Source organism: Caloenas nicobarica, chromosome 13, assembly GCF_036013445.1.
Source record: "Caloenas nicobarica isolate bCalNic1 chromosome 13, bCalNic1.hap1, whole genome shotgun sequence".
NCBI classification, from domain to species: domain Eukaryota; kingdom Metazoa; phylum Chordata; class Aves; order Columbiformes; family Columbidae; genus Caloenas; species Caloenas nicobarica.
Window position 1 is genome coordinate 16,958,607 of NC_088257.1, and position 14,045 is coordinate 16,972,651.

At 40.2% G+C, this 14,045-nt stretch overlaps 1 protein-coding gene across 4 annotated transcripts in view; it reads left to right on the forward strand.

The window, feature by feature from the left end:
• The window catches only part of SLIT3 (slit guidance ligand 3), a 499,513-nt gene that overhangs the window by 399,363 nt on the left and 86,105 nt on the right, over window positions 1–14,045 (forward strand). For all 4 annotated transcript variants that reach the window (XM_065643840.1, XM_065643839.1, XM_065643841.1 and 1 more), the window contains 5 exons: window positions 1,295–1,458; window positions 3,610–3,742; window positions 12,158–12,226; window positions 13,316–13,387; window positions 13,560–13,631. In XM_065643840.1, coding sequence (XP_065499912.1) covers window positions 1,295–1,458; window positions 3,610–3,742; window positions 12,158–12,226; window positions 13,316–13,387; window positions 13,560–13,631 — 510 coding nt within the window. The remainder of the gene's footprint in view (window positions 1–1,294; window positions 1,459–3,609; window positions 3,743–12,157; window positions 12,227–13,315; window positions 13,388–13,559; window positions 13,632–14,045) is intronic.

Consider the following 14,045-nt stretch of genomic DNA (forward strand, 5'->3'; position numbering starts at 1 on the left):
TTATGGATTAAAGAAAATGGAAAACTATTTAAAAAGAAAGTAACTAGAATTAGAATAATGCTTTCAGAGCTGTTCTGCACATTCAGTCTGAAAGCTCCTGAGTAATCTGTTTTCTCACGTTTATACAGCAAGTTAGCCTTGCCTTTGAATCCTGGTCAGCATGAATTAGGTTGAGTATTTTTATTATTGAACATTATGCTGCGTTTTCTCCCTCTACGCGATGTACAATAGTCTGTGCTAGACCCACGTGTAATTACCCCCGCAGAGCTCCGGGCTAGCGCGGGGGCTGCAGCGCGCTGTGTTACAGTGCCGAGAACAGCTGTAAAGCATATTGTGGCTATGCGATGTTGGCCTAGAACCTGTGTAATTTAGGAATTCATTTGGGTTTGTTTTCTTGCTGCCACACCTCAACTGTGCCATATGTTTTTGTGTTCAGCGCTATTGTTTTCTGAAGGAATTGCTTGGCTGAAAACCTAATGTGATTTGGGCTACATGTTTAGGTTTGTAAAAGTGTGTCGCAAGGGAAGACTTACAAGGTCTTCAGCTACTTCACCTGCATTTGAAGAGCCGGTTTCTTTAAGGCCTTAAAATTTTTTGCCTTTAAGATTTGCTGTGCTTTAGAGATTTCATGATTATCTTTTTTCCGTACTACCAAAATAATAACTCTCGGACATATTCACATATGATGTGAGAATTCCATCAGCGTTGGTTTAGCTGCTTCATTTTCTATACATGGGAACCTGACAGCTCGTTTTTTCTTTGAGGAAACCTCAGACTGAGGCTATTGATTCTCCCTGTCTTTGTTCGTAAGATAGCCTTCTTTTTTTGTACCAGGGATATCAGCCTCTTTTCTTCATCTGAAGTTAAGTCATAAAAAAGCTTACACAAAAATAATGGATAGGTGTTTAAGTACAGGACTCCAGAAAAAGGGTTTTTTCCAAGATTCTCATCACTAATTCTAGTTAGCTTAGAAAGATGGTTGCTCAAAATAACTGTCACCTTACACTCCTTACATTCAAAGGATCATAACCTATTAAAAAATAGAAAAGAAATGCGTGAGCGTATGGGCTTATAAACACACACATTTTTATAGAGAGATATATATTTTTTTAATTACAACCTTAGTCCTAGTATAAAACCTGCATAGAGCTTCCCTGATCTGCAGAACAGAGGAGGATCTCACAGAAAGAGATGGCAGGAAAGAGCTTGGGCTTGGAACCCGTCATCTTTCTGTATTTACCTCGGTATTTCTGTATGTTCATGTTTGATGCAATTTTGTCCCATTCCATTTCAGTAATTTGCTGGCCAACTCCTTTAACTGTAACTGCCACTTGGCCTGGCTGGGAAAATGGTTGAGGAAGAAGAGAATTGTCAGTGGAAATCCACGCTGCTTGAAACCCTTTTTCTTAAAGGATATTCCAATCCAAGATGTAGATGTCCAGGACTTCACCTGTGACGGTAAGAAAATCCAGTTTGATTTGGCGTTTATGATAATGCTGGCACCTCTGTGAGGACCTCCCTTCCTATCAAACAGTACTGCACGGTGAACATTTCAGTTTAGTGATGAGGAAGACAGCCGTCTAGAGCTGAAGATCATTGTTCCCTAACAGGAGTTTGTTTTTATCCTTGATTTCCAGTTTCTGAATTTCTACGATCTACACCTAAATGTCAGAATTGTATTTATTATGGACAAATGCTCTGCTTCGTGTAATCCCAGTATAGTCCTGGTCATTCCTCCCGCTTCCTTATTCGTACACTTAGTTAACACTCTGAAGCCGGTGGGAACGGTGCTTGCTTGGAAAGTCTTTTAGGTTTGGATATTGTTCAGTTTCACCAATAACAGGTATGAATACAGGGAATTAAAAAAACTTAGGTATTGTTTGAAATGACTCAGTGATGTTTAATGCTTTGCTGGGTCCATATAGGTTTAAAAAAAAATCCTGACATTTCTTTCATTCTCCAGGTGGTTCTTTGTCTTCTGATCAAGCCGATTTTAGAGAAAATAGTAAGGAGAAAAATTGCCTGATGAATGCACTGCTAACTTGACTTGTAGGCTGTGATTGTCTGCTAAGGCCAGACATGCTGGAGCTGCAGTTAGTCATACCTCTAAAGAGACCATAAGAGTGACAGAAGTTTCCTACTTAGAGTAGAAATTAATTCCTGTCCTAGTCGAGCAGACTGGCAACAGGCCCAGGTGCTTGGGCTCAGAGCTCAAGGGAGCCAAGTTTAGTCATTAAAGAGAAGTTTGCGTTTAGTTTAGGAGAAAAATAAGAAAAAAAAAAATCCTGGTCCACAAAATGACATTCCACGCTTGGGAGCTTTCTCTGTCACACAGTCGCTCAGGCAGCAGCGAACGGAAGGTAGACAGTGGCAGGGTGTAAAACACAGCATAGGGGAAAATTGAATATGCTGAAGCAACATGCTCTTTGTGCACGTTTATGAAAGACTTTGAATTTTGTTTCCAGTCGTTAAGCTCATTAAGCTTAGCAGGAGAGAAAAATTAAAAAATCTTCCCCTGTAGGCTGGTCATGCTTCTCCATCCCTCTGCATACAAACAATCCCCTACCCGCACATTTATGGCTAATTTTGTTATCCTGTGTCAGGACTTCCAGTCTTATTGTTTGATCTCAATGCTCTTGGGTACAACCAGCAGAGAGAAGAAGGAAACAGATCTGTCTCAATTAGTCCTTGTATCATTTTTTTTCTTTTTAAACGGCACCCAACGGCAGCCGGCCGTGTGCGCCGGGCTTGCAGCGCGGTGTCTCTGTACTCCGTCTGCCTGTGCTCGCCAACAGTTGTGTGGTTCCTCTCCCTGTCATCTAGAGAATGTGCCACTAAGTGTTTCCTTTCACATACCTCGGGATACTTCAACGCGCGTTTGCCTTATGTTCTGCAAAGCCTGTTGCTTTTGGGGAAAATCCATGCTTTAATGTTTTTTCGCTTCAAAGAGTTGGTTTCTTCTGCAGAAACCCTATTGTTCTTCAGTTACAAGATTTAATCTACTGTTTGCGGACCTTTGAAACCATTTTTGGAGAAAGTAGATATTTTTGTGTGCACAGATGGATTGCCAGCAGTTGGAAGTATGCTGCTCCATTTGGTTTTTGCCTGTTTATCCTTGTCAAAACCAATGAGGTTTTACAACTCAGTTGATAACTGAACACCTAAAATTAACATCTAAAAATAACATCTAAAAGCTGAATTTAAGACAAACAAACAAAAAATCTTGCTAAAGCAGAGTAGATAGTGAATATCATCTGCCTAGATGAATTTAAAGGTAGGGTTCTGGTCAAGTTCTCCATTTCAGCTTGTGGGTGTGGGGAAGGATTTGGGATTCACGTAGCTGATGTTACTGCGATTTCCAGAATTACAGAGAAGTTGATGCTCCTTAGTAAAAAATACTTATTTAAAAATATTGCTATTCAGTTTTTGAACTGTTGTTCATGTTGCCTAAATAATCTGTAAGAAGGCAGGTTGATCCAGAGCATCAGATCTACTTTAAAAGCCTGGGATGGTCCCCGTGGATTCCAGGGCGTCCCTCCTGGGCCCTTGTAAGCGCAATGTCGGGCTGTAAAACTGATTTCCTAATGCCCTGTTTCTCCCCCTGTGCAGGTAACGATGAAAGCAGCTGCTTGCTTTCCCCTCCTTGTCCTTCCCAGTGTACCTGCGTGGACTCGGTGGTTCGGTGCAGCAACAAAGGGCTGCGGATATTGCCCAAAGGAATTCCCAAAGACGTGACCGAGCTGTAAGTTCCCTTTTACACGGCTCCTTCCGCGAGAAGTTCATGAAATTACATCATAGTGAGGCTTTGCAGGGCCTTGGGGGTTTTGCCTTTGACTTTAGTGACTGGCGTTTTGGTGCTTTCCATATGTTTTGACTGTGACTTTTGTACTTATTTGTCCCTTGTCTGAATACGTTGCACCGTAATGGGAACAGAGTTTATCCCTGTGTCCATTAATTCTCTGTGTAGGGAACAAATGCATATATTAGTATCAAATAATCCTGTAGTGCTTCTGAGCAGCCTAAACTCGGAACAGGCAGTTTGAAAGGATGATGAAAACATGTTCCTGACTTATGCAGCTGTAAGCTAATTATCCTCTGAGGAGAGAAAAAGAAAGAAAGAGAAAAAGAAAAAGGGGAAAAAAAAAAAAAGAAAGAAAGAAAGCCAGTGGTGGAAACAAACAATAAATTCTTTTCTCCAAACCTCATGAAATGGCTAAAATAACAGATAATTAGATTAAATTGTAAAGTAAATTCATCCCAGTTGAGATCCATCTTTCTGGTTGTCTTTTTGTCCACCTCTTGCTATGACTTTACAGTGGATTTTGGTTCTTTCCATGGAAAGAAAATACACTGGTAGAACTGCTTGGCTTAAACAGTTGGTAATAGAAATACTGAGCTGTTTTCTCTTTTCGGTTCTCATTCAAATCTGTCCCAGGTGAGTCTTATTACAATGTCATCAACGTTTCTATGTGAAAGTAATTGGTTAAGTTAGCTGGTAAGTTCTCTGAATTTCATAATGAACTAAAACCTGGTTCTGCTGGTTTTCAGTATCTAGAAGTATTTTTACTATTTAGTAACAAGACAGCTGATGAATGAGATACACTTATTTTTACTTATTTTTGTAGTGGGAGAATGGGGTTTGCGCTGTTTTTACCAGTGGCGTAGTCAAATACAAGACTGTTGCCGAATGAGGAGTGTACTGAGGGTGTATGTCGTAGCTCAAATGACAATGGAAATTTTGCATCAATGAATGCACATCCTTGGAACACTGTTAGCCAGGGCATGGTTAATTGTGGTTTGAATTAAAATCCAAGTCCTGGCCTGTATTCCCTTACATATTGCCATCAGTGATAAAAAGTCCGCAAGGTGGTTTCTGCTCCGTTCTTGTTCAGGTTTCTTTGCATTCAAATATGACTTGCCGACAATAAGGTATCACAGATGTTACTTTGATTGCCACTGCCCCACTGAGGAATTTTTAGGTTTAAATTTTCCTTTTTTTTTTTTTTTTTTAACTGATACTTTCTGATACACTGACAACATAACTTTCACAGAACGAGTGAAATTAATCTCACATTCTCGAAAACTGCTATCTTTCTTAAGCTATTTCTTGGCAAATGAGTTAGTAGCCTGGAACTGAACAGTTTGAGTTCACAGGAGTTGACGTGACTTGTCTTTTTCAGTAGGAGCCTCTTGGCTGTGTGAGCCTCTAGTTTGCCTTTCTGCTTTCAGTCCAGAAATGTGTCAGCAGAACAGTCAGCCTTGGACTGGCTGGCTCTGAATATTTCATGTTCTGCAAATATAACCTTGAAACTGTCCCAGCTGTCTCAAAATTCAATCCTGATCTCACTCTCTTCTCAACCAACATAAACTGAGCTCCTTATTTGTGTCTGTACCAAAAGATGAGCCGCAGGTACTGAAGCTAAAAATGTTGGTAGCCCACAGCTCCCTCCCTGCAGGAGGCCTGAACGGTGATATGATGCAGGGGAGCATTTTAGGGTAATTTTTTTTTGACGTTTATAAGCTTCCATTATTGATGTATTCCTTCACAAGGCATATTAGCTGCAGTGCGTTTTATTAAACAGCAGTGTGTTTCTTAAACCAGACAGCATGGTTTAAGAGGAAGAGCTGCTGTGTATCTAGATAAACCAGTCTGTTACAGCTGAATATAACCTCCTCGGAACTTCTTTTACGTTCTTTTAGAGGTCTTAAAATAGTCTTAAAACAGGAATTCTTTCATCGTGACAGGTATTAAATAGCAACGTGCAAAAAATGAACATACCTCTTGCACAGGCCCATAGGGAAAATGTTACCCCTCGCTGGGTCAAATTTCACTCAGCAAAAAGGATCACGGCAATGTTTTATTACATGGTGGACTGAAGACACAGGCTCGCTCCTTCCAACTTTGTTCCTGAGTTTCTCTTTTGGATTGTATATACACAAAGCATGTGAAAACCATTATCTCCGTCATATTTAGAGCCTGGAATGACAGGAGACATCCCTGTGTTGGGTTTGTACCCCCCTTGGGAGGAGGGATTACCTTGGCAGGGAGGCTCCCATCTAGAACAGAGTAGAAAAGACCACTGAGTTTCCTGGCTTTTTAGAGGGATGATGATGCAAGAAATTTCTGTTTCCCAGCGATTCCTTCACAAAACCCCATCATCATGGGCAAGCCTTCTTACAGTTTCCTGGGAATAGGGAAATACGTTGTTTCTTCCAAATTCCTTTGCTGTATATTTACGTACTGCTGACATTTTTTCCCACTGTTTGTTTGCTCTGAAGAGGAGCCTTGGGTTTTTTTAACATACTCAGTTTTCTAGTCCAGATGTTCAGAAGTAAAATGTTCATGCAACAAGCTAGTTTGGAACTTAGCTTCGCTGCTTTTTAGTGGTTTAGGCTTTCCTTTCCTTCTTTGTTGTTATTTCCGCCTCCCCCCAGTCTTTATGAACTAAGTTTCCCATGCTCTTTATTTTTTTTACATACTATGTCTGTGTGTGAATGCTATTTTTTTTTTTTTTAGACAAAAGTATAGTCTATTTCTAATAAAGTCTTATCTGATGGCATCCAGCTGCTTTTATGGACCTACAGCAAATAATATTTTGCACTGGGGAAAAACATTGGGAGGCAATAATGTGGCCGGCGTGTGCATAAGCTGTAACATAATGAGCGTGGTGTATTTTAGAATAAATATGTACTAATCATGTCATCTCTAGACTCCAAATGTTATCATGACGCTGAGCTATACCATAGCATGGATAGGATGGTTAGGAAAGTCTGCATCCATGCATCATTGTTAATGTTTATTTTTCTTGCCATTTATATTAACGCACATTAATATTTGCATTACTTTTGCCGTGTCTCTTTCTCTCCTCACAAACGTTCTCTCTCCCGGTTGTGTTTTTTGCTCCGGGTGCTGGGTTCATGTAGCCTGCAAGCCCGTCCAGTTCTTGGCCCCGCAGTTTTCCCAAGCGCTGACCTGCTCACCAGCACAGGGATCCCACTCCACTCCTTTAGGTCTTTATTCCCCACCTCTAGTTTGCTGCCTCTTGCTGCCTTGGCCTTGGCATGGCACCTTTATTCAACTGAATCCCCAGTTGCCGAGGTGATTTGGACAATTGCTTCCCATGCATTTGCTGCCGCATGTACTTGCAGTTATTTGCCACCGATCTCAACCCTCCTTTCCATCTTCCAAGGCATTTGTGATTTCTCTTGACTCGTAACTACAAATAGCGGCTCATACCTGGGCCATGCAAACCGATGCAATAAATGTGCTCTAAGCAGTTAGTTATGACGCGTGTAGAAGATTGTAACAATTTAGTGCCATTTTTCAGTATGCCGAGGTTGCTGTTGATCAAAGGGATAACTCTGAAGTGAGATACCGGATGAAAATCATCTGCTTCAGAATGCAAATGCTTTTGCTTCTCTGGCAATCTGCACTGTTTCATACACTGACCCCTAACACAGACTTCAGTGAATTTTCCTTTGAAAAGAAAGGAGAGAAACAATTTAGATCAAAGCTTGGGCTTACATGATCCTGTGTCATACAAGGTTTTACAGCCTTCTTAATTCACTGCTGAGGAAAACTCTCCCATTGAGAGAATAGGTGGCTCTGCAGAAGGATATTGTAGTTGCAGCGGCTTAAATCTGTATTTCCAATCTGTTTAGAAAAAGTAAACAGTGTCAATACTATCCAATAAGGTGTTCGGTGACTGGTGAAGTTTGAGTACATATTGGAAAGGTGACTTTAGCACTCAGAGAGTAAGTCTAACTTTAGGGCTTTCAATTTTCTGTCAAACACAGTCATGCTTCTGTGTGTCAAACCTGTAGGCTGTCGTCTGACATATAAATGCAGGAAAATCCAGAGTCTAAATTTGCCAAACTTAAAAAAGATCAAGATCCAGCTTTGTACCTAGATCCACACTTGAATTTTATTTCCTCCCTAAGAAACTGTAGTTGAAGCTTTTAAAATTCATGCTTTGCAGATATGTTTCATCTTTCACAATCCAGTGCTCTTCTAGATCATCATTTTTAGGAAATAAAAGTTGCTTCAAAATTTTAGGGTATGGTATATCTGCATTAAAAAGATGAGACTAAACTTAATTTTAGAGCTGATAAAATTGTTGAGTATCATCTTTTTTTTGTAACGTAACATTCTATATGAAATATTAAAAGAAATTAAAGAAGGCTTTGTGCCTTTTCAGTTACTGCTTGAGAACTGATTTCTCTCTCCAGTTTCTTCTCTTAGCACAGATGGCTGCTGTGAGCTTGACTTTATGGCTGAATAGACATTTCAGTGCAAAAAAGGTTCCAAGCGATTCAAATTGTTACATGATGCTTTGGCACCTTGCGCTGGTTGTATCACCTCCAATCCAAGTGGTTTCAGTATAAAAATAGACAAGCTGGAAAAAGAACAGCTGTCACCTTTTATGCGGAGTTTTAAATGTTCTATATGCGCTGTAAGCGTGCGCGGATGGTGCTGGATGAGCCCCGGGGCTTCCGCAGGCACCGGGAGCCGGTGCGGTGGGTGCACGGAGCGCGGCACATGGCCGTGGTTTTGTTCAGTTTTGGCTCTGGTAATTGCTCGTTGGTTATAAGTCGCGATTGAGACTTCAGGGTTCCCAGGAGCGTTCATGGGGTAAAAAAATAAATAAATAAAAAAATAAAAAAAATAAAAAAAATCCAATCTGATATATTAAACTGTAGAGTCTAGAGACTTCTGGAAGCAAATGAGGTTGTTTTGAATACTAGTCAGCATGTCTGTGTTAAGGCAGCTGACACCCGCTCTACACTCTGTATATTAATAACTTGACTCTGAGCATTAAAATCAGACATACAGTTTTTTCATTCATGCCAGAATGACTTTGCATACCAGATGCCATGTACGTCATCTTACTTTGCTTAAGGATTGAAAAGAATTCAAAGTACAGTCTTCCCTCCACATCATTCTGTTATGGTTTGGTTTGGTTGGGCAGGGTGTCTGTAGCTTCATCCAGGTTTATTTGTTTATATATACGTATACATAATTACACAGAGTTTTTTAAGTGTAATTGTTCCTTGCTATGTCCCCTGGCCCACTCTGAGCAGCTCACTTGGAGCAAAGGCTTTCTTCAAATGTTGCAGCTCAGGTCCTCCTGATTCTTGCCATGCTCTTATGCCCTAAAAGCTCCCATTATTTCGAATTCCTTTCACTTAAATGTGCTTTAAAAATGAATGCCTTTTGCTTGGAAAATATTGCCACTCTTTGTATAATGTGCTGAAAGGTTTAACAGTGGTGAATTGTTCTTATGCATACACGAAAAGCATATAATCAGTATTTTTTCCGTGTAAAATTGTATTTGTTGAGAAATTATACCACTGGTATAAGTATTGCAGCTTTCTGCTAGCACATTTATATAACCATCAAATTGCATGCAGTACAAATCCAAAGCTATTCAAAGCAGATCTTCTGTGGAGTTCATCTCTAGGGGTCTGCGTTTCTATGTTAGTCTGAGTAATGAGGCACTGGATTAAAATGTGCACCCTTGACTTTTGATTGCACCAGAAAGCAAAACAGGGGGGGAAGAATCTGGCCAGTCATCATCACTTTGCTCAAATTGCAGGCTGGTTTATATTGGGATCAACAAGAGAATATCCTGAAAATATATTTCTAAAGTTTTCAACACATTGCAAGAGCCCAGTCTCCTTCCCTAAAGGAAAATCATATATAGCTTCCAAATACATAATACATTACCTGCTTTTGATTTCCTTTGGAAATCCTTTGGATTTTGCACTTGGAATAAACACTGGAACCTTAACACACCGTCGTGCATGGGTTTGAGATTTGTGACTTTCTGGGGTGAACGAGAAGGTGCAGACTCCCCATGACTTATTGCATCCATAGCAAACCATGGCTGGGGAAATGAGACATGGTTTGCCCTCTTTAAATAGTAACACATGTGACCGATTTGTGAGGATCTTCTACATAATTTGTGGTGTGAATTCTCCAAGGAACTCCATTTTCAAAATCATTTATATCAAATTTAGTCAAAATGAAGCAAGTGACTTTACACTTGCAGAATATGAATATCCACGGGAGGTGTTAATGTGGCATAACTAACCCGTACTCTGGTTTGTGATAATCTGTACCAGCACAGCAGCCATCACGATTTTGCAAGAGCTAACTGTCTGATGTCCAACACTGTCACTCGATGCTTGTGACCTTTGTGAATGGAGAGATTAATTTGTTCAATAGGTTTTTTTCCTTAAGGAGTGATTTTGCTTTTGGTTAAAAATTCAAAAGCCTTTAGTCCCAGTTGTCCAGCCTAATTTTAAGCAGGAACCAGGTCAGCTCCACTGCGTGCTCTAAGGTGACCCTGCCGTGCTGGGATCCTGTGCGCAGGCAGGATGGATAACCGTGAGACTGGGGAGCTTTGGTTGGAATAGTTTAGTTGAAAAGAGAACTGAAGCAGCGGAAAGGGCATTATGCTGAAATAGAAGCCGGGGGGAAGGATAAAATGTGACAGTTAATAAAATGTTTTATGTAAAAATTCTGTTAGTGTTTATAGATTTTATTTTTAAATGATGTAAAAATAAAGTTTGTGGGAAAATTTTCTTGGATTTAGTTTACACAAATATCTCTGTGTTGTTACAGTTAATGTAGAGAGGGAACATATAGCACAGTAATAATCTATTATTATTGTTGTTAGCTATAGTAAATGCAGAATAAGGAGGTTTGTTGCCAAAGAAAAGGAAATTGTATGTGTGGGATAAATTTTAACATGATTATCAGATCATATTTGCAGAAGTAGTGGTAGCACATTCGGTGTTCCGATGTCTGTGGGCTGCATTTCCTGGCTATGCTTGATTGTCTTTCAAAACATCCCACACCAACTGCATTGCCCCATGTCTACCTTAAGAAAAATCCCCCAAAGTATCTTGTAAGCAAGGGAAATATCATTTCGTCTTTTATCCTCAGCTGAGGAGGGAGAAGTGCTTTCCTGCTCCATGGTACTTGCTGAGAAGGTTGGATGTGTAGGTGTCTGGAGAATCACCTTGGCAGTGTCGTGGCACCACAGTGGTCCATGTCCATTGGAGCCTTGTTACTTTGGTATCTTCCAGGGATGCAGTTTCTACCAAAAGCCAAGGTTAAGGAAGGGAACTCCAGCTCTGTCTCTGGTATTTTGTACCAACCAGGAAAAGCCCCACATCTCATTGCTACCACACGTCAGCTGTGGTCTGGAGTACCTGTGCTGTCTTCCAGGCAAACTTTGGGAAAGTGTTATATTTGTTCAGGGTTTTTCCCTTGGTAACGAATGTTCTCGTTTCTTCAGTGGAGAAAAGCTGCAAAATACAGGCACTGTATGAGGACCCAGGATTATCCCAAAAGGCTTTAGCCTTACTGTGTGCGTGTCTGGATAGAGACACATTCAGTGCCGTCTCAAACAACTTCCACCCTGGAAACACAAGCTATTTTATTAAATGCACTTGGTGCTTGTATTCAAAGAGAACTTGGTCTTTGGTCTTCAATTTGTACTCTTCAATTTGTACCAAGATTTCCTCCTATACCAGCGTACTTTGAAAAGTGAAGGTGAGGAGGCCGTATGTGCCGTGGTAGGAATTGCTGTAATGGATGTGGCATCAAACCAATGGATGTTTGTGTTGACACTGGCATAAATGAGACTTTTTGCAGCGCAGAGACCTGGCAGTGCAGCTCCTCTGCCACTTCTGGCTGTACATGGGACTTAACACGCACAAGACAAAAACTTTCCTAACAGGGTCAATCAGCCCTCAGCGTTCTTATAGAAACTTTTTAAAGGTAACTTTAAGTTCAAGGCACAAGCTCTGCGATTTTTCTCCCCTTCTCCAGTTGCTGTCATGGAACCACCAGATTGTCACTTCTGTTTGCTGTAGGCCAGAGACCCTTAATTCACTTCCAAGTCTTTAAAAAAACAAAAACAAAACAAAACAAAAAAACAAACAAACAAAAGGCAATAAGCTATTGTCATGCTTTGCATTTTGGATAATTCACTTATAAAAGAGAAACTGTTAGAATTTCCAAGCAATGAATCAAAGATAATTTTCTTAGTGACTGAGTTTATATTTTCCTCATTCATCCTGCAGATTGAGTGACAGGAGTTCTTGTTAACATGTTTGTGTAATTGTCAAATCTGACCTTTTTCAGATACCTGGAAGGAAACCATCTGACTGCTGTGCCAAAGGGGCTCTCCGCCTTTAGACACCTGACGCTGATGTAAGAAACGCACAGTTTCAATGTCAAGAAAATTACGTTACTCCTTCTGCACTGAACAGAAATAATTAGTGTTTGGGGGGAGGGTAAACAGACTTCTGTAATTTGAATTTGGAAAGAATTTCACAGTGGCTGCTGCTGCCAGAAAATGTTCATAAAGAGCGGAGAAAGAGTGAGGTGGCTGAGGGCACCAGAGACCCTTCCTATGCGGGAGCTTCCAGCCGAGCTCCCACGGAGCCTCTGTTACGGCTTCACTTGGCAGATTTATCTGTGCAAAGCTGTAAAGGTCATTAACAGAGGAGCCGGCGTTCATTTGCTCTAGGTGAGGCAGTATTTATAATACTAAGGCAATGAAAATTTGCATAGCTGTTTCTGCTGTGAACAGCCATCCAGGTAGAGACTCAACTGGACTTCTTTTCAGTGAATTGCTCCCTGAAATACACAAGAGTGAAATTTCTTGGCTGAACTATTTATCAGAAATTTTCAAATGCTCTTTGAATCAGCCATGGATACTCAAGTCAAATGGGCAGAACAACCTCAGACAAAAACAACGTGGAAAGAAAACTGGTATCCTCTGTTTTAAAGTAGTCTCTTATTTGGAAGTGTATCTGATTTTGTTTTTCAAGGGAGAGCAACAACAAAACAAAATGTTCTGTTTGAGCCTAAAATACTTTCTTAAATTAAAAATGAAATTTTGTTCTAATAGCTGTCAATGTGAAAAGCAGATGGAAATGGAATGCCTGTAATAAATTGCAAAGCAAGTTGGTACAGTAAATGTTCACCCATGCTTTTATCATCTATTATTAATAATTTATCCTTCTTCAAAAATTTTGCTTGTATTCACTTTTTTTTTTTTGAATGTTATATGCTGTAAATGCGCCTTAATATTTATGAGTCCGAAGGGTTTCAGGGAAGTCTGATGTGCTTTGGTTTTAGAGCTTATTCAAAGTTGATTAGAAAATATTGTATCAGTTGATAATATGTGACTCTTCCATTGCTTCAAGCATTTTGCTGCGCACATATTATGTAATCTTTAAAAAAGACATTTCTGAGTTCATACATATAAATGATATTTTCTGTGTGTTTCTTCAGTGATCTGAGCAACAACAGCATAAGTGTCTTGGCCAATTACACCTTCAGCAACATGACTCAGTTATCAACACTGTAAGTAGCCCAAAGTTTTGATAACCGTTTTAGTTGCTTTCCAGCCACCATCTTAGGTGTTGAGCAAATAGTATATATCTTGTTTCTTAAGCATGGGGCTTTCCATGCTGCTTTGTGGTTCTTCTAGTAGTGAAATAATCAATGTTGTAACTCTATTCTCTCTTTCCCCCAGCATCCTGAGTTACAACAGACTTCGGTGCATCCCAGTCCACGCGTTCAATGGGCTCAGGTCTCTTCGGGTGCTGTAAGTACCATTTCTTCAATGCAGCTGAGTTGCAGCTTATTAGAATGCTGTTGATGGCAGGGAGGTTTTTCATGAGCAGATGGCTTTCACTTGATTCAGTAGTCATAAATATTTTCACACAATTAGCTTCAATGTACTTGTACTTAGGTGCAATATGTCCGGTAATGATTAGAGCAGGTGAATGCTAAACTTTGAAAAGAAGCAATTACCTGTTTTCAGGATGAATGAGTTTTCTCTGATAGTTCAGGGACACGAACTATACTGAAAATAGGCCTCCAAGAGGCTGCATAAAGTCTGTTTCTCTCTTCTACTTGAACAGTGTTTGGGTGCCCCACAGGAAAGGACTTTTCTCTTTGTCTGTAAGAACGTTATTGTATTTTAGAGTGTAGGTTTCCACTGGATGCTTCAGCAAGA